This window comes from Girardinichthys multiradiatus, chromosome 11, assembly GCF_021462225.1.
Source record: "Girardinichthys multiradiatus isolate DD_20200921_A chromosome 11, DD_fGirMul_XY1, whole genome shotgun sequence".
Classification (NCBI taxonomy): Eukaryota; Metazoa; Chordata; class Actinopteri; order Cyprinodontiformes; family Goodeidae; genus Girardinichthys; species Girardinichthys multiradiatus.
The window spans coordinates 18,697,497-18,720,817 of record NC_061804.1 but is presented as its reverse complement, the minus strand read 5'-3'; the positions used below and the strand labels follow the sequence as shown (position 1 = coordinate 18,720,817).

Sequence of the window (23,321 nt, the reverse complement as noted above, 5' to 3'; positions counted from 1 at the left end):
TTCTTTGATTACTTTTAAAGTCTCTGCTTTAAGGAACATTCCAGCATCACATTTCTATGTACAGGTAGGCCTAAAACTATTCATACCCCTGGCAGATTTAGGTTTAAACTAATCTTTAAATTGACCCACTTGTTTCTTTTGACTGGAACTAATAGTAACACTCTGGAATGACACAGTCAGACACCTGGCTTGAACTTGATAGGGAGTTAAAGCTGCATTAGGTGGATCTGCTGGCCAGCAGTTAAAAGGTTTGATTGCTGAAATATTAAAAAGATTTTTCATACATTTTTCGAAGAGTGTTTAAATGGAGTTTGCCTGTTCTCCCTGTGCATGCGTGGGTTCTCACCGGGTACTCCTGCTTCCTCCCACAGACCAAAAACATGACTGTTAGGTTAATTGGTCTCTCTAAATTGCCCTTAGGTGTAACTGAGTGTGTTCATGGTTGTTTGTCCAGTATGTCTCTGTGTTGCCTTGTGATGGATTGGTGACCTGTCCAGGGTGTTCCCTGCCTCTCGCCCGAAGACTGGTGGAGATAGGCACCAGCTCTCCCGTGACCCACTATGGAATAAGCGGTATAGAAGATTAATGAATGAATGATTGAATTATTCGAAGGCTATAAATAATTTTCTACATGCAACAATTAATAAAATGTAATTGAAACAGAGAACTTATTTATTGTTTTTGAGAAATGAACACTTTTTGTACATTATTTTATTAGCTTTCCATCTTTTGAGCTATCAGAAATTTCTTGGTTGAATAAAATCAAAATCTGCCAGGCGTATAAACAACTTTGTGCTCAACTTCATCTTAATCTGTAGCATATGAAATGTGATCTCAAACTAATCCAGGCTGGCAAAGATTTTAGATTTTCTTTAATTGAAAACTCTGTGGTACAAGTATTACAATGCAAAGGCAACACATTAACATAAAATGTGCCACTGCTATAAACTAAGATCTACTCAAATGATGCTGCAATGACCTGATGGTAATCTGTATTAATCTCTCACCACAACATGCAGAGGCTCTATTTGCACCGATGAAAAATGCTTAAGCTTCAATCAATTTTTTTGACCCCAAGGGGCCCTAACAGACTGCTTTTACAGCATTGACGGTTCATCCCTAGATGGTCAGGTGATCAATAAGAATGAAAAGAAGTGTGACAGTGACATCTCTGCAAAAGCTAGCTTCACTGTCCCTACTAAGTAGCACAATGTAAATGAAGAGTATAATTATTATAGTAAATGCATCTTTAGATACGCCAGCAAACATGACAAGATAAGAAAAAGTGTCACAATATCTTTGACAAACAGAAATAGAGAGTCTTCAGTATAAGAAATGAAAGCGAGTTGCGCAGTGATTCTTAATTCAGCTCTCTTGCTTCTGAATATTATTACTTACACCTTAATTTTCTTCACTAAATTTATGGCACCATCATGGTGGGATTGACTAATGCAAGGAGATAAATCATATAGATATCTTCAAATGGAAATGTTTTTACACAACCTTTTAAAATCACAGATGCTGTTTCTAAGGATTTTTTTATCTGCTCAGTTCGGAAGCAGGTATTTAAAAAAGGTTTTTCAAATGTGAAAGGCAGATTTTCTGCTTGACATTTTTTGCAGTGCAGAATGTAAGGTAAGACACACCATTGGCTGATTTTTCTCCTTCTGCCAATTAAACCAGGTCAAAGGTCAAGCATCAAAGGGAGCACTATTGGCCGTTTCATCCCGCATAAAGATCTTACAACACAGCAAAACCAAACCACATTAAAAAAAAAAAGTAAGAATCTAATTCACACAAAACACTTAAATAAAAATGGCAGCAGTCCTTTAAGACGTGTTTTCCTTCTCACAAAGATGACTGTGTCTGACTTTAAAACCGAAATTGGGTTGGATCAAACAGAGTTGCTGTTGGCAAATCATGATCACCCCTGAGGAGATAAATTCATTTGTGGTGTTTTAATTGTCAGTTTATACCAATTTTCTCTTGAACTTGTTTCAGATTATGTAACATGAGAACCGCAGAGCAGATGCATGAGAAGCAAGCTTAAAGTAAACGTTTAGATTTTTCTGAGTGACTGAAACCTTAGCAGAAGAATGTGAGTACTTCAGCTAAAACAATGAAGCTGGGGAAGTGATGAAGGGGTGGATTTGGCAAAAAACACAAGTGAAGGTGTGTCTGTGAAGGTTTGGCTTGTCTGTGTTGGCTGTATCAGGCCCTGTGTGAAGCCCTCTTCATCACTGTCTTGCCTTTTCATCATCATCAGGTCCTCTTCACATTATATTCCTTCATTGAAGACAAAACTCCATAAATAGAAAACTGCTCATGTAGGTTACATTGAAAAGAAGGTCATCACATGTAGCACAAAAAAAGAAAAATCAATCTCTGAAGAGAGGAAGTGGATTCTGTCCATAATAACACTCTTCCTGTGATCATGGAGAGTCATAATCTTAGATGTGGCCATTCTCCTATAAAACCAATACATTGTACAAACATTTCTACAAACTGTTCTGTTCTCCTTGTGTTTTTTCTTGTTAGAAATGGCCTGAGTTGGTTTTGTTCCTTCACATCTGGATGGATGCCTCCATCCTCAACCGGAGTCCATCTTGGAGCAAATCCTCCAGCAGCATCAGCGAGAGTGTGCTTGACTCATATATACCAACAAACACACACATACACACAAAACCACATGCTCACACCTTTACATGGGCGGGACGATCATTCCTGGGATTGCTGCAAGGTGGAGTGAAAGGAAGGAAGAAAGAAAGAAAGAAAGAAAGAAAGAAAGAAAGAAAGAAAGAAAGAAAGAAAGAAAGACAGAAAGAAAGCGAAGGGTGTGGGGGAGGAAAAAAACAGAAACAATCTTTTAAAAGACAGCCGACAATTTTCATCAGCATAGAAAAGTTTCCATTTCCTAGTTTACACCACTATGTTTTCCCATCTGTGCAGCTGTCTGACTGAAGTGTCATTTAAACAACATCAATGGAAAATAAATCAGCAAAATCAACAACGGGTGCATCAAATATTATGAGTACTGCTCTTCACACAGATACACATTTAATCATGTGCAGTTGTCCCTATTTAACTGCTTGTTTGAATGTCTCCGTGACATACTGCATCATTGCATGTGTCCTTGAAGCCAGGGGACGAGTGTTGATGTGAGAGAACAGACCTCAGCCCAAAATGACACACAGTCATGTTTGCTTCGAATGTGTGCATTAGTCATTATGAGACCTAACTAAAAAACAAAAATATGTCATGGGTTACCTTCACTCTGTGCTCCACCTGTGTCCCTTGGACACAGAAAAGGTTGCCTTATAAATATTATGTATCAACATATTTTATTCAATTTCTTCATTTGAATTCCATTATTAACCTCATTCTTTACCATTCACAACTAACATTCGCAAATTTTATGAAATTGAAACACCTGCCTGTTTCATGCCAATATTTAGTTTTTTTTACACAGTCATAAAATGTTGTCCAAAAAGTTTTTTTTTTCCATCCTCTATATTCCAATTTGTAGATTTACAGTCCATAAAAGATGATTTTGACCAAGAAATTTTGAAGATTTCAAAACAAGGGATTGAAAACAAAAATTAGAAAGAGAAGTCAAGTTCAGTGTTGGTGTATTCAAAAAAAGTATTTTGAATTGGATGAAATGCCAAAGGAACATTAATTGGTCTGTTTAGTTTACAAGGTCAATCATGGAGTCTACAGGGTAGGGAAATATATAATATATACAGTATATTATCAGTAAATGTGAAAGAAAAAGTATGAGAAACAAAAATTCCCCCAAAATACACCACCTGGCCAAAATTGTATGCAATTTGCCAAGCTGTGCAAAAGTAAAATTCAAAAAGATCAAAAAAACTGTCAAGTGGCCCAGATAAATTAAATTAAACCAAAACAGTGAAGTTTGTTCAGAAGTCAGCAATCACAGAAGGAAAAACAAATTCCTACTCAACTTCGCTAAACCTAAAGGACAATCTATTGGTTGTTTTTGAATCAAAATCATGTTCATCAGCCAAGCTGTAAGTGTGATTTCCTAAAATGAGGAAATAAATATTTCCTTGATCTATGACACCTGACATTCAACATGGTGTCTCCATCTTAAATGCCAGATGTCATCATTTGCTAAACACATAACAGTTACCTTATGTCAATATTTTACCTCCTAAAATATTTATGTTCAATTAGAAACACCTAACAACACCAGCTCCAAGACCAGTAGGGCAAAACTCAACTTAATGTCTTGATAAAGTGTCGAGTTAATCTTGCACTCATTAAGTGAGGCAGGTACACTGACAACACAAACTGTGGAGACTGTCGAACAGCTGTCATTGTGGATCGCTCCTCTGTGAGCTGAATGTTTGAGATCACCCAGAGTGTGACAGAGAAAGAAGTGCGTGTGTGTGTTGGCGTAAGTGGGTTGTATTTTTCTTTTTTTTTTCAGATATGCTTTGAGGCTTTGCTTTGAGATTCCCACACCCCCACAGATGCTCGCTTCACACACACAGCTAAACAAAGTCAGCGATGTTGAGAAATAAATTCCCTGTGCCAAATGTCTGTTTCTGTCTTTGTAAATAACCAACTTCCTGCCTCTCTTCCCAGCCAGTGAGAGGGGAGGGAGGAGTTTTAAGGCAGATGGTTTGATGTGTAAGAGAATAAGAATGGAAGAAATTATTAGATACACAATATAAGTGCAGTGGCATGCAAAATTATTCACACCCCACAAATTACATAGTAGTTTAATAAGATTTTTTGTGGGGATACACAATATATCAGCATAAACGTGTATCTGATTTTATTATTTTTTTTAACATATTGTTCCAATAAGTAAAACTGGGCCATATTGATAACCAATATTTATTTTCAACCTGTTGCTGTTTGTTTATGTGTTTCGGGAAGGGGAGGGGGTTTGCCAAGTGGTATTTGTTTGGGTATGTGACAGCAACAGTGATGCAGGATTGCAGGTTGTTTAAATGGCAAGCAATGTCAGTGGTGTGTCTGTCTGTTTTTTTTTTAATGGTGTTGAAAGGGTAGGGAAATATTTAATATACTGTATATTATATCAATAAATATCGGTCATTAGCTATAACAGCAATATTAAGATTGGATATCAACACAAGCTCAAATGTTCATATCAGTGCATCTGTAATTTTATGTGATAGACCAATTAAAAGCAGTGTGAAAAACTGTGATGTAGAAGGAAAATGATACTTGGTTGTCAATATTATTTACAAATAAAAATGAGAAAATTGTGATGTGTGTTTGTTTTCAGACCCCGCAAGTCAATACTTTGCACAAGCTCCATTTGCTGTGGATGCATCAGCAACTCTCTTGGGGTATTAAATTTGGGTCAGTACATCCGAGAATGCTCTGGCAATATGTTTAGGGTTGTTGTCCAATTGAAAGGCGAACCTCTGTTTCGCCTTTTGTCCCATCTGACCAAACATGCCACATCTTTGCTGTGCCCCCTACATGGTTTGTAGCAAACTGCAAACAAGACTTCTCATGGCTTACTTTTAACATTGTCTTTCTTCTGGCCACTCTTTCATAAAGGCTAGAAAACTGGAGTTAATGAATAGTAGTCAGCTGTGGATCTCTGCTGCTCCTCTAGAGTTACAATGAGCCTGTTGGGTGTTTAATGCTCTCCTTGCTGGATTTGTCAGTTTAGGGGAGCATTCGTGTCTTATGTTTGAACTTGTTCAATAATCTATTCTTAGATGTTAAATTGAACAGGGCTCTGTGATTTGTTCAACATTTGGAATATTGTGTTATAACCTAACCCTGCTTTAAAAGTCTTCACAATTGTATCTCTGACTGTCTTGTGTGTTCCTTTGTCTTAATGATGCTGATTGTTCAAATTGGATCTAAAAATCACTGTTTTCGTTGGAATACATTTTATTTAGGGGTATCAGACTAAATAGCTCTAAATGCAAATGCACACCTCACTTCTCAGGTTTTTAATTTATAAAATTTTGAAAGCCAGGTGTCCTTTCCTTTCCGCTTCACACCTATAAGTTACTTTGTGTTAGTCTATTTAATAAAATCTCAATAAAATGCATTTACAACATGTTGACATGTTTAGAGGTATGAAACAAGAAACAAGAGTGAAAACTCAGTGAGTTAGTGAAAAGCTGCCGTTGCATTAAGGTAAGACAGGTAACAGAAGAGCTGAGGAACATACTTCAGGTGAAGGCCAGGCCTTGTAGAGAGCCGGCTGTTGAGTACTTGCTAGAGTCCACAAATGTTTGATCTGGTGGAAAATGGTAGAGACGGAAGAAAGAAGAGAAGGATAAACGGGTCAGAGAAATACCAAGATGAAGTAAGATAGTGAAACACATCATAATGCAGTCAGTCTCTAGGCATAAAAAGAAAATGTATATGAAATAACTTATACAATAGACTCTCAAAGAAAAGTGTTTTCAAATACGCACAAAAAGTACAGAAGACTCATCCAGAGAGCCAGAAGATGACCTAACCCTAACATCTGTGATTGTGGCATCACTGATACTGCTAAGCATTGCTGCCCGTCTTATTTAGCTGTTGTCTATGTTTGTTACATTATGACCAATACAACGAGGAACCTTCTGCTGTTCAGATTTAATAATCTGGATACAATCTGTACATGCCAAAAACCAATCTCAGCTGACAGTCTGAAAAAAATGGCCTGGGAAACAAATATGGATGCCAGATGATGCTATAATATCATTGTCAGAAAAATCCCATGACCAAGGTGGGTGGTGATTTATTGGGCCTTCGAAGCACATGTACTGTGTGAGCTCTGTGGGAAAAGAGCCGTCCAAAGATTTCAAATTTAAAAAAGAGCAATCACAGAACATTGGAAACACTCGTGTGAATAATGTTTTGCACCAATACCAGTGTATTTCTCTTTATCTTTTGAACTGAAACACTGTACTAATATGTTTACTAACAGTTCCTTTAATACCGTGTTAGTGAATTATTTAATAAAATCGGAAGGCAAATAGAAGTGCAAATAAACAGTTTCAGCAGATTTCTCAATCTTTTATGATAAAAATTCTCCTACTGAATTCTGTTCTCAGATAGGGCTTTTCTACCAAAGTGGCTCGAGTGTCTAACCAGTGCTGATGCTAGAACCAGTTCATAACTGGTTCAGTGAAAGAAGTGGTTTACTTTTCAACAGCCTATAAACCAAGAGCCACATTATTATGAACATCTCATCCAGGTAATCCTTGATCCCCCCCCTGTTTTATTCTATGGTTTTATCAAGGATCTTAGTACCTGGAGACAGTTTACCTACTGAAACTATGTCATTTATTCCAACAGCCATGCAAACAGATGCCCTAGTGTCCTCACCTTAATTCATTAACATTGTATTAAAAACAACAGGCTGTGCTTGTGAATTCTTCACAATCCTAATCAGCTGAACACTCATCCTAACCAGCAGGGCTGGAAAACAGGAGTTTTAGAGCAAGACTGGCCTAAAATACCTGGAGATAAAAAGCTCGACAGAGTTTAAGGAGTGAGAAATGGTGTTTAGTGATTCAGTGGAAAATAATCAACTATGAGTCCATCTCTATGTCGTGCATTGACCTACTTAAAGTCTGTGATATCAAAATAACCTACTAAAACATATGAAAGAAAAGAGTCATGTATTATCCTGATGTTAACTCAATAATTTATTATTGTTGATTCCAGGTGTTGGTTGCTTTAAATGTGACAGATAAAAAACTAGACTAACCTCCTGAGTTTTAAACAAGGCGCCCACATAGGCCTGCCACTACGTCCTTATAAAAAAAAAAAGAAAACTTGTTCTTTCCTCTGGTCCAGTCGCAATTTTTCAGGCCAGGGCCAGAGTTAGCAATGAAAACATAATAAACTCGTGCTAAATAAGCAATTTCACAAGTTTATCTGGCTTGAAAAGGCCCCAGAGTTGTTGAGAAACCATCAATGGTTGTGATAATTTCATAGAGAGAGACAGTTTAGAGAGCTAACTTGAAAATGTTCACTTCAAGCATAAATTGAAAACAGCATTAAATGAAGGTGAGAGACCCTGACATGTTTGCTATAAAATGACAATAAAAGAAAACAATGAACAACAAATAATGTCTAGTGATGCTCCCAAGAATCTCAAGAATGGGTACAAGGTCCGGATTGAAGCATTTTTAAATGATCGTATTGGCTTTTCTGGCTAAACTCTCAACACCTGTTTTTGTTTTACCGCCTGTGATTCTATGTAAGCTGCAATCCCATTAAGCTGTGCTGCAATGTTTGGAAAACCAATTTTAACAATCACACCCTATTTTCTTCATGTAAAACAGAAATCAGTATTACAGGAGGTCTATAATACTTTGTTGATCTAATGATTTTGTTTTTTTATCCAAACAATTTAAGATATTTTCACATTTGACAGTGACCTTCATAGTCAACAAGAGAAACTTTCTGCTGAAGCCAATTGTCTTTCTGTGTCATGTGAACTGACAAGACAGGTCTGAGTGTGGGGAAAACCCCAGAGCTCAGTTGAAACTAGGTGAAGTCATTAGATTTTATGATGTTTGCAGCAAAAGACAAAGTTTATGAATCTGCATGTGTTTTCAGTAAGTTTTGTCCAAAAGCAATTAACTGGTACTGCACTGAGACATGTTATGAGTCAAATTATCAATGAGTCATATAAAAAAAAGCAATTCAACAAACTGCTAGTCAGCATGCGTCAGATATATCTTTAGAAACAAATATTTTTGCCTTACACATTTTAAGTGGTGTTATATCAGAATATTATAGTAGCTTCTTCACCTATTAAACCCAATGTTGGTGCAGGATATTTAAATTGCCCTGCAGAAACTCCTCCATAAAGAGTTTAAGCCCCAAAAAATCCTTCCTAAAAAGAACAGTAAAGCATATAATTGGAAAGTTTAGTGGAAGGAAAAAGTGTAGTAGAAAATGATGCCAAGCAACAGGGATATCTGCAGCTGTATATGATTCCTGGACATGGGTCACAATGGACGATAAATCAGATTACATAATCTATTTTACGCCTCTGAATAGTTCATTATCCCAGAAGGAATTATCACAGAAGGAAATGTCATATAATTGTTAAGAAAACATGTTTTTGTGCAAAATCGTTTTCAATCTGAAATCAGAATGCTCCACACAAGACTCCACCTCCAATATACCAACTTAGGTATTTACCTTGAAGTCCGTTGCCGTTGGCACTAGTGCAGGAAGGAGGAGGAGAGGATGATGGCCTCACCACTGGTGCAAAGGCGGACTTCTGTTTAACGGCCGCTGACACCATGTTGGCCGGGGAGAAGGAGAAGACTCCGGAAGAAGAAGAACAGTTGGAGGGTAGAGAGGTGGAGGAGGCCATGGTGGGACTCGATGGAACAACTGGGAGGAAAGGAGGAACAAAAAGGGCAAAGAATGGAGAGAGAAAAAATAAGAAATAGAGAAAGATTTTGAATGTTACTAAATAACAACCACAGTTTGTTTTGTTTTTAAAATAGAAATGTTTTTTTTTTACAGATGACTTAAGAGATAAAACATTGCATTAATATGATTTTTCCCTGAATGTTTCCCTAACGTTGTCAAACATCCTCCAAAGAGCCTCATTAAGGCCTTTGAAACAGCTTGTCAATTTTTACTCTTTAGAAACGACGTGTTTCATCACAACACTTGGGTTTAATCTTCCCAACACGTCTGTCAGTCTGAGTTTTTTACAGTTAGCCTTACAGATGTATCCAGTTACACCTTTCTAATGCAATGTTAAATCTTTATCAACCGTTATCATCATCAGTGAGAAAAGGTTTAAAAAATACAAAGATCTCATATAGGTAAACCTGTTAACTCAGCTGCTTCTTATCACAATTATATACCCATTAAACCATTAAAGGCACATTTCATGGGAATTACCTTTAAGCTGTTATAAGAGAGTCAGAACAGTTTGGCAGGGCTCCTGAACACATGTCTGATGCTGTAAAACTTTACTCCCTTGTTATGGTCTTAATAAAGCTGATCTAAATGACAATCACCAATCTCTTCCATTGGTAAATACAAATTCTTCCATAACGATGAAACACCTTTGTTATTCCATTCATTGCATTACTTTCTATTTGTTGAATTGTTCTCTCCTTGATCTTTGAGTCTATTGAGTAGGAATATAATAAAATCAATCAACATAAAGAGAGGATGCTTGGCTGTCGGATAAAGGCAGGGAGTGAAGGACTAAATGGAGCTCTGAGCTATACGTTTGTGATTGTTTTGAAGAATCTGTAGCATTGAGCCACATTGGGAACCTCTGTCTTTTACTTGTTGTGTTGGGACATGTCTTCACAACCCAGTTTTTTGAATCTGAATGCCCAGGTACCATATGTGCTATGTTAACCATGCATGTGTGCACTAACTAGCATAAGGCGAGTTGGCTGCAGATCCATTGAGGAAAGTGGGCGAGCCTCCGAGGTTGGTCATGCCACCGTTGTTAGCGTAGCCATTCATGGTGCTGCTGACTGAGGTGTAGCTGGTCTGCTGAGGTGTGGAACTCGGCACATAACCGTGAGGCGACACACTACTGCTGCTGCGCACAAACCCTGCAGAAAATATTACAACGAGAAACAGTGTAAGGGCAATTAAACAAAGAGACGCAAAGACAGGTCATTGATAATACAAAGCTTGTTGCTCTTTATAGCTTCCTGGGTGCAGAGATTAATATTGGGAAATTGAATTAAACAGCCAGATTCAGATCCAGTGCAATTTGATCCTAATCATAGTACAGAACATTTAAAATCAGTTAATTATATATATCTCAGTTGGTAAAAAGTAGTCTATCTAAGAAAGCCTGGCTGATAGTCAAGGCATTGACTATGCAATTCCCCCTATTTAGTAATTGTATATTTGATGAAAATTATTAGTTTGTGCAATATAGAAAGTGTAAACGTCTACCCTGATTGGCTTGTGACGGTTCTGAGACGTTGACGGACAACTGCCCAGTGAAGGAGTTCACTCCCATCATGCCTGTGTGCGTTGAGCCGGAGAGCTGGGTGTGTGTTCGCGGAACGCTGTAGAGAGCTTCCGCTATGTCCGCTGCTCGTTTCAGGATGATCTCCTGCAGGAAGAGGAAAAAAAATGCAGTTTTAGACTTCTTCCTGTTTCTATTTGGACAGCTGTATGTGTTAAATGTATGTACCTGGTTGTTATGAGGCAATCCATAGAGGGCTTCCACCAGGTCTGCTGCTCTTTTCAGAATAACCTCCTGAGAAAAACGGAAAGAAAATGTTAAAATATTTTAATTATAATTGTTAGCTTTTTTGTTCAATTTTGTTTAAGTCATCTGCCATTTATTTTTCCTATTCCTATTCCTCTCCCTCTCAAACCAAACCAATAAACCAGCTTCCATTTTTTCACCACCTTTTCACGATAAACAAATTGCACATCCCTCCTTTTAAAAGGAATATTATCGCCTGTCAACTTGAGTGCTTTTAGGCATTTTACTGACATCCTAAAGTAACAGGTATTTAAAATCAAAAATAAAGTCCATGTAGTCTGCAAAAAAATCTTTGCAAGCTAATCTGCAAATCTAAATAAGCCCTTGGAGGTCCAGTAAAATGCAATTTGATCATACAATCCTCTTTCTTTTTTACTAATTTCTTCAAAAGCAGGATTTGAGTATTTATTTATTATTTAGTTTATTATTTATTAGTATATTTATTATCCTGTTCTCATTTCTCTTTTTTACCATTCATAAGTAAAGATAAAAGAACTGTGAACCAATCGATGATACTGTTACGGTTAGTGAGATATTGGACCCCAGAATGCAGACGAGCAGGCATCGTGATGGTAAGTGAAAAAAAAGGTTTAATTACAAAAACTCACACTCAGCAGGAGGCAGGAACAAGACAAACGGGCAGGCAAGACAGGCATGGCATGATCAAAAAGACAAGACTTGGTTTGAGAACAAGACATGAGCATGAGAACTAGACATGAGAATGAGAACAAGACATGAGAATGAGAGATGTTTCCACAATGAACAACTGAACAGGAGTGAATATATGGAGTGAAAACCAGGTGGAGCAAGGAGACAGATTAACTTGGACAGGTGAACCAGAAAGAAAAAACAACCCACACAGGGTGGCCGGAGGGGGCCTTGGCAGGAGGGCCAGAAACAAAAAAAACAGAGTTCAGGCAGGCGACCAGGAGGTCGTCCCCAGCAGGCACAGAGTTTCGGCGGGCGACCAGGGGGTCGTCCCCAGCAGGCACAGAGTTCCGGCGGGCGACCAGACCTGCACCACAGAGTTCCGGGCGGTCGGTGGCGAAGCCGTGGCAGCCTGCGACGGGAACCTGCAGGTAGGTCAGGAGGCCGACAGAGGAGAGTAGAGGCCCCCCCAAAAACTCTGTGGAACCCCAGAGGCGTGGAGCCTGGTGAACCCTCAGAGGAAGAAGCAGAGCCTGACGAACCCTCCAAGGCTGAAGCTGAGGCGTCGCCGAGACCCTCAGTGGCGTGAGCAGAGGCTGAGGCATCGCCGAGACCCTCAGTGGCGTGAGCAGAGGCTAAGGCGTCGCCGAGACCCTCAGTGACGTGAGCAGAGGCTGAGGCGTCGCCGAGACCCTCAGTGACGTGAGCAGGAGCTGAGGCATCGGCCGGACCCTCAGTGACTTGAGCAGGAGCTGAGGCGTCGCAGAGAACCTCAGTGACGTGAGCAGGAGCTGAGGCGTCGGCCGGACCCTCAGTGGCGTGCGCAGGCGCTGAGGCGTCGGCCGGACCCTCAGTGATGTGAGCAGAGGCTGACTTAGGGTCAGGCGTCATGTCAGGCTGTGGTGTGTCAGGCTGTGGTGTGTCTGGCCTGGAGTCAGGCTGCTCTGCAGCAGCGCTCTGGAGACCTGACGTGGGCTGCTCTGCAGCAGCGCTCTGGAGACCTGACGTGGGCTGCTCTGCAGCAGTGCTCTGGAGACCGGACGTGGGCTGCTCTGCAGCAAGGGCACTCTGGAGACCTGACGTGGGCCTGCTCTGCAGCAGCGCTCTGGAGACCTGACGTGGGCTGCTCTGCAGCAGTAGCACTCTGGAGACCTGACGTGGGCTGCTCTGCCTCAGCGCTCTGGAGACCTGACGTGGGCTGCTCTGCAGCAGTAGCACTCTGGAGACCTGACGTGGGCTGCTCTGCAGCAGCGCTCTGGAGACCTGACGTGGGCTGCTCTGCAGCAGTAGCACTCTGGAGACCTGACGTGGGCTGCTCTGCAGCAGCGCTCTGGAGACCTGATGTGGGCTGCTCTGCAGCAGTAGCACTCTGGAGACCTGACGTGGGCTGCTCTGCAGCAGCGCTCTGGAGACCTGACGTGGGCTGCTCTGCAGCAGCACTCATGTGGCTTGGTGTGGGTGAAGGAGGACGGCAGTAAAACAACCTTACTGCCGTTTCATAATCCATCTCAATCTGCCTTATCCTCTCCATCAGCTCAGGAGAGGAATACAGGAGACTGGTCTTCCTTAAGCTCTTTATATGGCGTCCATAGAACCTCAAGCGCAGCTCCAGCTCGACAGGTGTTGCCTCAGAACACTGAGCTGGAGCGAGCGCAGACGGCATGGGCGGAGGTGCAGCGAGCCTGGCAGACAGTGCTGTGGCAGGCGAAGATGCGGGCTTACTTGCCGCAATCCTCTCGTAGGCTGGCTGGGAAACCACCTCCTCACCAGCCGAACCACAGGAAGGTGCTCCACGCCGGCGTTTCTTGCGGCGGGAGGAGGGTGAGGGCTTCACCGCCGGACCAAAATGTGCAGCCAGGGGAGCAGGCGGAGAACAGAGACAAAGGGGACCTGTCCCCGGACATGGAATCGCCAACCTTGATCCATAATAAGCCGACTGTGGCACTGACAGCCCAGCAGAACGGCGCAACAACTTCTCCGCCTCCCGAGATAGGAAGGTAAAGAGGTCCATGGTTGGCGGAAACATTCTGTTACGGTTTGTGAGATATTGGACCCCAGAATGCAGACGAGCAGGCATCGTGATGGTAAGTGAAAAGAAAGGTTTAATTACAAAAACTCAAACTCAGCAGGATGCAGGAACAAAACAAACGGGCAGGCAAGACAGGCATGGCATGATAAAAAAAAACAAGACTTGGTTTGCGAACAAGACATGAGCATGAGAACAAGACATGAGCATGAGAACAAGACATGAGAATGAGAACAAGACATGAGCATGAGAACTAGACATGAGCATGAGAACAAGACATGAGCATGAGAGATGTTTCCGCGATGAACAACTGAACAGGAGTGAATATATGGAGTGAAAACCAGGTGGAGCAAGGAGACAGATTAACTTGGACAGGTGAACCGAATAAACTTAATTGACAGACAGAACAAAACGTGGTTCCGGCAAAAACAGAGACTCTAATATACAAACAAAACCAAACTTGACAAAACATGAACAAGACGACAAAACTAAAGCATGACCAGGAAAATAACAGAAGCATGATTCAAAATCTAAGAAGAATAATAACAAAAGAACAAGTCAAAACCTTAACTGTGAAAAACATAAGAAAAAACCAGAAACCAAAAACCAAACAACCCCAAATCATAACAGCAGTAAATGTTATGATTTACTGCTTACATTTTTTAGCAACCTTTTAATCTCCCACTCTGCTCAAACATTGAGAATTGCCTTTCCTATCCTCTCCACAAACTAAACATTCTGCTGTTCTCTTTACCTGTGGTACCTATATTATTTCTGTTCTCTCCTCCCCTCCAAGGGACCACCCCGAGGTCTAAGGTGTCTTGTTTAACAGTTAATGTGTTGTCGTTTTCACAGCATGAAGTGACAGAGAGAAAATTACTCTGCACTTTGCAGAGTTAACCTGGACGATGTGACACACTCTCACACATGCTTACGGTTCGCCATGTGTGCGCTCTGCTGTGAGTTTGAGGCGGTGGAACATATTGCCTCTCCATCAGTGTGTGTGTGAGGATATGAAAGGTCGCACACCCAGTCAGCGGTTCTACTGTGCCTGTCAACTGAGCTAAATACAATCTTTTAGAGATTATTATGTTCTTGCTGCCTCTCTGTTAACCTCTCATTATTAGGGCTGGCGAGCTGAACCACTCACAAACACACATACATATACACACAGAGAAACCCGATCCGGAGCGTTGAAGTGGTTCCGGTAAGGCCTGTCAATGATAAACGGGAAGGAAAAATGATCTTCTGGTAACATCATCATTATCAGGTCTACATTTTGGTGCAGCTGCATCATTCAAATCTTTTACTGCCTAATGCATTGAACTTTGACTTTTTTATTTTTTGTCTTTATTTAAAGAGAAAAACTCCAACAGCTAATTAATCTCTTCATTGTTTAGAGGGAAATATTTATTTTTCCTCCACATTTAGAATTTAGTTCCCTCTAATTTATATCTCCTAATTTTGCTCCCTAGTGCAGATGAAGATACTTCCAACTGCATTGTGCTGAGGCAGCTTTAGAGAAAGAAATAGTTTGATTCCTGCCTTGCTGAAATCATTTATGTTTTGAAGCTAAAACTGAAAAACACCTGCAGCAAATAGTTAAGTCAAGAACCCATACAGTGTCACTTTACTGCAAAACCAAAACTGAAAAAAAGTGCGAAAAACAGTTGTTGGAGACAAGCTTTTGCCATTTAAATTAGTGACGTTTTACCACAAATTTGTATGTTAAACATGTTGATGGAGCATCCCTCAGACAATGGGGCAGCTGCAAATATTTAAATCTTAAGGTCTATATGTGACTCTAATTTGTATCTTTAATATGATTAGAATTGCATTGTGGGGCATTAGTTTGCTCTGTTGCCTCAAAGCGAGAAGGTTCCCTGTACGAATCCTGGCCAGGGCCTTTCTGCATGGAGTTTGCATGTTCTCCCCTGTGCATGCATGGGTTCACTACAGATACACTGCTGTATCTGTTGTAGGTAGTTGTAGGTAGAGAATTATGGATAACCTTGAACACATTTTTCAGAACTATGTAATTTCAATTAAAGTCATTTTGATTTTGTAACATACTGTTGCACACTTGAGCTTGGGCATAAGACTTCACCTTCACTTATCTATCCTTCAGCTGCACTATGAAATCCTTGCGCATTGTAAATGAGGATAATGACAAGAGGGACAGAAACCAACTTTGAAATGTTTAGCTTTCAGAAACATATGCCAGGGTCCTAATTTAGTGCAGGTGCAGTAAGCTGTGATTCTAAAGCTTTAACCTCTGCTTGCTTTTTGTCATCACTCTGTGTTCAATCAATTGTCATGTATTTATGGAATATTTAACTGACTTCTAGCCATCTGTCACTTGTTGTCTTGAACAAATCTTTTATCTCAACATGCAGATTTGCCTAACTTTTTCAGTCATTTTTTTTCATCAGAGTTCATATAACTTTTCTTTAGGATCTTTTCAACCTTATGTGTGATCTGTTTCAGAAAAACATGGAGGAAAACTGAGAGTCGGACAGAAAAGACTGTTGATGGTAGAGAAAAAGACTTACAGGAGTTGTCAAGGTGCTTTTACTGCCTAATTTATGAGCTTTTCTAACATGATAACCATACAATATGCACACACATGCTGTGTGCATTAGGGCCAGGAGATGTTGAGCTAAGTGTCCGTGGGGGTCACATGTGTGTGTAATGTGCATGTGCCTAACAAGCACATACATGACACATACATGACTTATTTCTCCCAAATGCTGGCACATTAGCAGCTTGATCCTCTTCTAATGGGCCATTAGGGATGCCATACATGAAGGGTCACCCTTCACAAAGATATGATGTCATGCTTTTAATGTGGGACACAACTACACACATAGAAAGAGGTATTGACATGTGTCCACAAATATTATTTGGACATCATCTGCTATGTTGTCAGATGGTGGTTTCAAATTTCATCGCCCCTCCCTGTTGGTGAAGTCAGTGAAGGTGTTTGAGAGTCACGCACACATCACACTACAGCATACATGTTGTATATCTTCATGCATCACCTACATTACTCACACTTATCCAGTATTACTCATCATGGTGATGACCTCACGAAGGTCTGACGTCAGTAAAATGAGGTGCATAGCGATGTCAGCTGTGTGAGTCACCAAAGGAAGCCACCTAACTCTAACAGGATCCTATGTATGCTGAAGTGTTATCCAACTGAAATATCACTCATCAACGTTCTGCTTATAGTGAGTTCATTGGTTTCATCTCCAGTCCCCCTTATATGTCAAAGTGTCCAGGCTGTAACAATAAAACCACAGTTTGCACTCAATAATTTCAGTCTCAGCATAACTTTTGTGGTTTTCCATAGTCTGTCCGGTTGACTCAGCTGGTTTTTATTTTTGTGTTTTCATTTATGACCTTTTTAAATCATCATGGACTTTTACTTCCGCTGCTATCATACACTTTACTTTTACATTTGATGTGCCCATTTTATAGTGTGTGTTTGTGAGTGTTGAAAGGGGTAGAACTCACAGTGCTCAACAGAGTGAGGACAGGGTACATTACTTTTTATGTCATTGCTCATTTAATTTCTTTGACAATCTGGGGCTGAAAGTTCAGTGCTCCAACAATGTCTCCAAGTTCTAAAATAGTAGTTAGTTTGGTGTCCAGTCAGCGTGATGAAAACCTAACAGCTGGGTGAAAATAATGCAGACTGGTTCTACAAGGAGAAATCACAGATTTGGAGGCAGAGCCTTTGGCACCTCTGCTGTGAAATCAGCTCTCAATCATCTTTTTAATGTAGCGTATGTTGAACTTATTTTGCTGTTGTATTTAATTTTTTGTAACAAGCATTCATTTTATTTGATTGTTAGTATGTTTTATTATTTTTAACATTTTAGTGTATGTATGTGAAAAACACAGTTCAATGGTAATTCTACCAAATACACAACAGAAATTTATGCGCATTTCTGAATTTTGAAAAAAGTTTAGAAAATTTCCGTTTTGCCTTTCTGTTATTTAGCAAACAGAAATAATTTAACAGATCCTCAAAACATCACAGTGTCCCAGGATAAAAAAGGAGATTAAAAACATAGAGTAAGGACCATCACTGTGTAAACGGTATGTGTTAAATATGGATGTATGCTAAGGAGATCGCAGCAACACAAACTGGCAGCTGAACTACTGTGTGTTTGTGTTGCCAGTGAAATCCCCTGAATGTTCATTGAACAATTATAGAATCCGCTGTTCACTGGTAATCCTCTCACACACTCCACTGCTCTGTCTGTCTGTCGTCTGTGTGGTGCCGCCAACACAATCTTAGAAATTATACATTGACTGGTCGACACAGGTCAGGCGGCCAAAGGTGCATTTGATGCCAGTGAACACACTCACATATTCCAGAAACAAACAAATATTGAAAAAAAGCTGAAACACAAAATATTGTCACAATACTGATATAACAATAATAGCCCTCAGCTCTGATACCTTCACGTAACTTAGTACAGAATCCATCAGAAAGAAAAAAACTATCTAAAAGCAATGCTGTTTGGCTCCAATTATAGTCACCATTCAAACCAGGGTAAAACCTGATACCTGATCGATTTTTGCCTTCACAGCAGCATTGCTATTCTCATTGTGGCTTTGCCTGGAAATATCTTGGGTGACATCATGTTGCTTAAAATAACATTGACCATGGGAGAAAAAAAAAATGACCTAGAAAGATATAGTTTATATATGTAGTGTTGCTTTTAAACGATAAAAAATGTCAAGGTTTCAAATGCAATGATAGGATTCGATTCTGTCAGTTGCGCTACAGTTTCTAGTGCCCGTTTGCATGTCCCTCAGTAGGGTGCCGGCAACGCCCCTGTGTAATGTAGAGTATGCAATGTATAAAAACATGGCCATACTTTCCATGTGACTCTGACACTGAAGTTGGTAAAAGATTCATATTTGTTGCAAAATTAAAGGGCTACTTCACAGTTTATCGAGGAATCTGGAATACATTTGACCCCCAAAAAGTTCAAATTCAGAAAAATTCAGACTGGTTAAACCGGAACTAGAGATTCAGTTAAAACAGTTGACCCGCAGAATCAAGAAATCTAAGTAGAACCTGTCTGATAACATGAAGTAGGCTAAACGATCTCAAGAAGCAATATATCATGCAATAAATTAATTCAAGAATAATTGGGAAACAGGCCATTTCTATGGCTTTGGTGCTCCAGCGAACTACAGTGATACCCATTATCCACAAATAGGGGAAGCATGGACAGTGGTGAACCAAGAGTGATCAGCTTACAAAAATTACTCCAAGAGTTTAACAAAAACTCATCTGACAGGTAAAAAATCTGCTGACCAAAAAGAACACAAAGGCTTGTCTCACGCATGCTAAAAAACATTTTGATGAGACAAAAGGGGAACAAAAGGGGAACTTTTTGGAAGGTGTGCTGTTATATCTGGCATTAAACTAATACAGCATTTCAGAAAAGGAACATCATTCCAGTATTCAGATATGCTGATGACAGTGTGATAGTTTGGGCCTGCTGTGTTTCTTTAGGACCTGAATGACTTGCTGTAATTTATGGAATGTCGAATAATGCTCACATCATTACACTTTGTGAAATGACATCAGAAAAACCTCCCTTCCCTGTATTTTAGTTAAGATGCTGTGGCATGACTTTAAAATAGGCGTTCATGATTAAATACCCGCCACTGTGACTGAATCAAAACAACTCTACAAAGAGGAGTGACCAAACTTCCTTTTGCAATGATGGGAAAGATTTTTTGGCAGTTATCACAATGACAGTTTATGGCACCATGCACGTTGTAGGCACCTAAGTTTCAACAAGTAGTTTGTTATTGTATTCTGTGTTGCATATGTTCCCATGACCATGATGTACATCATGGTCATGTACACATGTGGATGGATGCAGGGTGTTGGCATAACTATGTTGACATCACAACATCAATACATCATCACATCATGACCAGCGCCCATTATTTCATGATGTCACACCACAGACAGCCTATCCTTGACCAACTCCAGTACAAAAAGAGTGTCATTCAGGAGCAGCTGTTTTAGGGGACCGCCAAGTCCGCCCCCCCCCTCTCCCAAATGTATAAATTCAAATTTCAAACAGGTCACAGAGCCCACGCATGAAGACAGCCAAACTATGAGGAGAGTCCTCCTGCATGTACAGATCAAGATGACAATTTGGTATCAAAGCACAGCTCATCGTTTGTTGTTAATTATTTACATCTGCTGATCTTTTAAACACTTTGTTTGATTTACAGCTGGCAAACAATCAGATATGACTGATCTGGAAGATAATCACTTGCTATGTTTTTATGGAGCTCATACACAGAGATCAAGAGGTAAAATCACAACCCACTGGAGATTTAAAAACACACATTTTGCCTAGCAAAATAAAAAGAAACATGACATATTTATTCAAGGATTCTGTCCCTATTTGTTTATCTGAGCAAATTTATTCTTTGAATGCAGAGCAACTTGTCATGGTTCTAACTGAGATTGTCATGATTGTCTAGTGTTTATGTTCTTTAGCATTTTCCTTACATTTATCTGTTCCTAAAATATTCTGTTATTTTTACCATTTGGGTTATGCCATATTAGTTCACTTCTCTGTGCTCTTTTGTTTTTCATGTTAGTGCTTTTCTTTGCATTGAGCTTTCAAGTTTATTGTGTTCTTTATACTTCGTTTATGTTCTGTTAAATCTGTAAGATCTTTCCTTTGGTTAGATTATTTTCTTGCATCTTTATTCAGCCCATTCATGTTTTAGTTACCCCTCCCTGTCAGTCATCTTGTAATTAGTTTCATTCAGTCCACCTGTGCCATTCCATTTAGCCTCCCTGTTTGACCTGTGCGCTGTATCATTTATGCTCTCTCAGGTCTGTCTCCTTGCTGGACTATACTGCTATATTCATGTCAAGTTGGTTTATGCCCATGCCTGCTCCTGCCATCTCATGTCTATCTTTACGTTTTTCTTTTCTTTGATTAAGTAAACTTTTCAACTTGCCGTGCTGTCTATGCCTACCTGTCTGCATTTGGGTCCCCTCTAAGAACTACACCTGATAGAAATATTTCCTCTTTGCAGAATCACACTTTTCTTCAGAAGTGTTTTTCTTCTTAACTTTAGAAAAATATCAAGCTTATAACTTCTGCTACCTTTGGAAGCCTCTCAGGGTCCCCAGGGTGCCGAGGGATAACCTTATGAAGCCTCTGAAAACCGTAGTCGATGGTTGGTTCATTCAGTGCTGCAGAAAATAAAGAAACAGAGAGAGGATGAGTAAAATAAACTTAATGGAAATGACAGTTAACAGTCCATACTAACCCCTGATCATATTTCATGTAAAGGTGGAGCTGTAAGCTTTTCTGTGATGGTTCCATCAGTTTGTAAATTGGGAATGGATTTATTTAAACTTTAAACATACAAAAAAACAAAAAACAAAAAACAAACATGTATGCTTGAGGTGAATGGAGAAAACTCAAATAAACACTTTTTAAGCAAGTAGTGCATAGTGCAAACCTGATAACAATCACTCTATACATATCTACAAGACGTTCAGCAAGACTATATTCACTGAAGGGTGGATTTTGCTCCAGCAATTTTCAACATCATAACTCATGGGGTTATTAGGTTCTTCAGCTCCACAATCTGTTGCAGAGAAAAGTAAAGATGTCTGCAGAACTCAAAGGTTGCTCAAAATATGCATAATGTCAGCACTGTAAACTTTATCATTTTCAGGGTTGCAGAAAAGTGCCGCACAACACAGATTAAAACAAGAAACAGTAATAAAATAGATTTTATAAAACAAATAGAATAGAATAAAATAAATAGACAACAACGCAGCAATGCAAGTTAAAATACACAATACAATACAGAGGCAGAGATAAAAAATAAACATAAAACAGATATAAAAACTAAAAATAAAGAGAGCTTTGCTTTAGACATGTGCATCCAAAATAAAAGTGGAGTTAAGTTATGCTAAGTGTCTTAACAGGAGTTTGTCAAAGTACAAAGAGGCAAATTCTTTATTTTAAATGGAGCCGTTTTCTGTTTTCTTCAAGCTGAGCAGAAAAGGTATAGATAACCTGGACATAAACATAATACAAGTGAAAAAAGCCAAACATGTTTTAAATCATCTGCATTTCTGCTGAGTGAGTACTTTCAGGTTTGTCATACAAACAACGTTAGAAATTGAAGAATTGCAAGAAATTATGAAATTGACCAGTGACAACCCACTTTATTCTTGATAATTTGATACTATTTGCATATGTTTATTGTGTATAATTTAAAATATAGAGAATAGAATTTTGTGTTTACCCAATGCTTTCCTGATCAAATAGATTTTAGAAGTCTTGCAGATGAAATACAAAAAATATCTATCCAGAAACTGCTCACACAAACAAGAAAATAAATATCAACATTTTCAGAAAAGCAAAAAACATTAGTTTTAGGCCCCCTTCACATCAGATTAAGATCGATCTTTGTTCTGCAGAATTTCTAAGACCTTTTGAGTGTTAAAGGAGGATGGAAAATTTGGGAAACTTTGTTTCAGTTTGAAGTTTAAAAATCCAAAATTCTGTGCTTTTACTCAATACTCTAAAGTGATCGTTCCAAGGCTCGAAAGCTGTAAGTTTTGTTTTGCTGTCATGCTGTGTCTATTAAAAAATTACGTTAAAAACAACAAATGTAGCTTTTTGCTCCTTGTTATTAAATACAATGCAAGGGCTTTTATTTCACAGCATCACAAATATGTTTCGTACAACTGCAACCTACAGAATCCACAACTTTCCTTGTTCTCACAGCAACTTATTAGTACAACTAGGAGGTGGACTTGCTACATGGTGAACGCAGTCCATAAACAATACCCCCAATGGGCGCCAATGTTTGAGATATTTTGTTATTGCAGATGGAGAAGCGGCAGGACGTTACGCGTATAGCAACTGAGTTGTCAAAACGTCACAGTAGATTGGGCAACTTGAAATCCTGCCAGCCATGTGAGGTTATGTTGATGTTATAGTCTTGGCATGAGGCTACCCCTCTGTTGAATTCTCACATGACCAATCCATATGTGAGCACTAGTACCGCCAAACATCTCTACACCAACGCTACACCAAGGACCCAGATATGTTATCATCTAAAATGCTGCGACGGCACCACAGACGTTTTTGTTACCAGCAAAGCTGTTGAATAAAATTGAAAGTTGCCAAGAAAAATGCCTTTTAGATGATGAAAAATGTGTTTTAGATGATGTCAAAATCTCAAAATCTGCTGAGATTAAGTGGAGCCAGCTAAATGCCACATGATGTGTATATATATATATATATATATATATATATATATATATATATATATATATATATATATATATATATATATATATATATATAT

At 39.4% G+C, this 23,321-nt stretch overlaps 1 protein-coding gene across 1 annotated transcript in view; it reads right to left on the bottom strand.

Moving 5' to 3' along the window:
* Positions 1–654: 654 nt before the first annotated feature.
* LOC124876299 (transcription factor COE1-like) overlaps positions 655–23,321 on the bottom strand; it is a 127,945-nt gene continuing 105,278 nt past the window's right edge. The window contains exons 11-17 of the mRNA XM_047378951.1: positions 21,092–21,180; positions 11,168–11,233; positions 10,924–11,086; positions 10,389–10,571; positions 9,178–9,375; positions 6,194–6,262; positions 655–2,733 (exon numbers count right to left, since the gene is read on the bottom strand). Coding sequence (XP_047234907.1) covers positions 6,195–6,262; positions 9,178–9,375; positions 10,389–10,571; positions 10,924–11,086; positions 11,168–11,233; positions 21,092–21,180 — 767 coding nt within the window. The 3' untranslated portion in view covers positions 655–2,733; position 6,194. The remainder of the gene's footprint in view (positions 2,734–6,193; positions 6,263–9,177; positions 9,376–10,388; positions 10,572–10,923; positions 11,087–11,167; positions 11,234–21,091; positions 21,181–23,321) is intronic.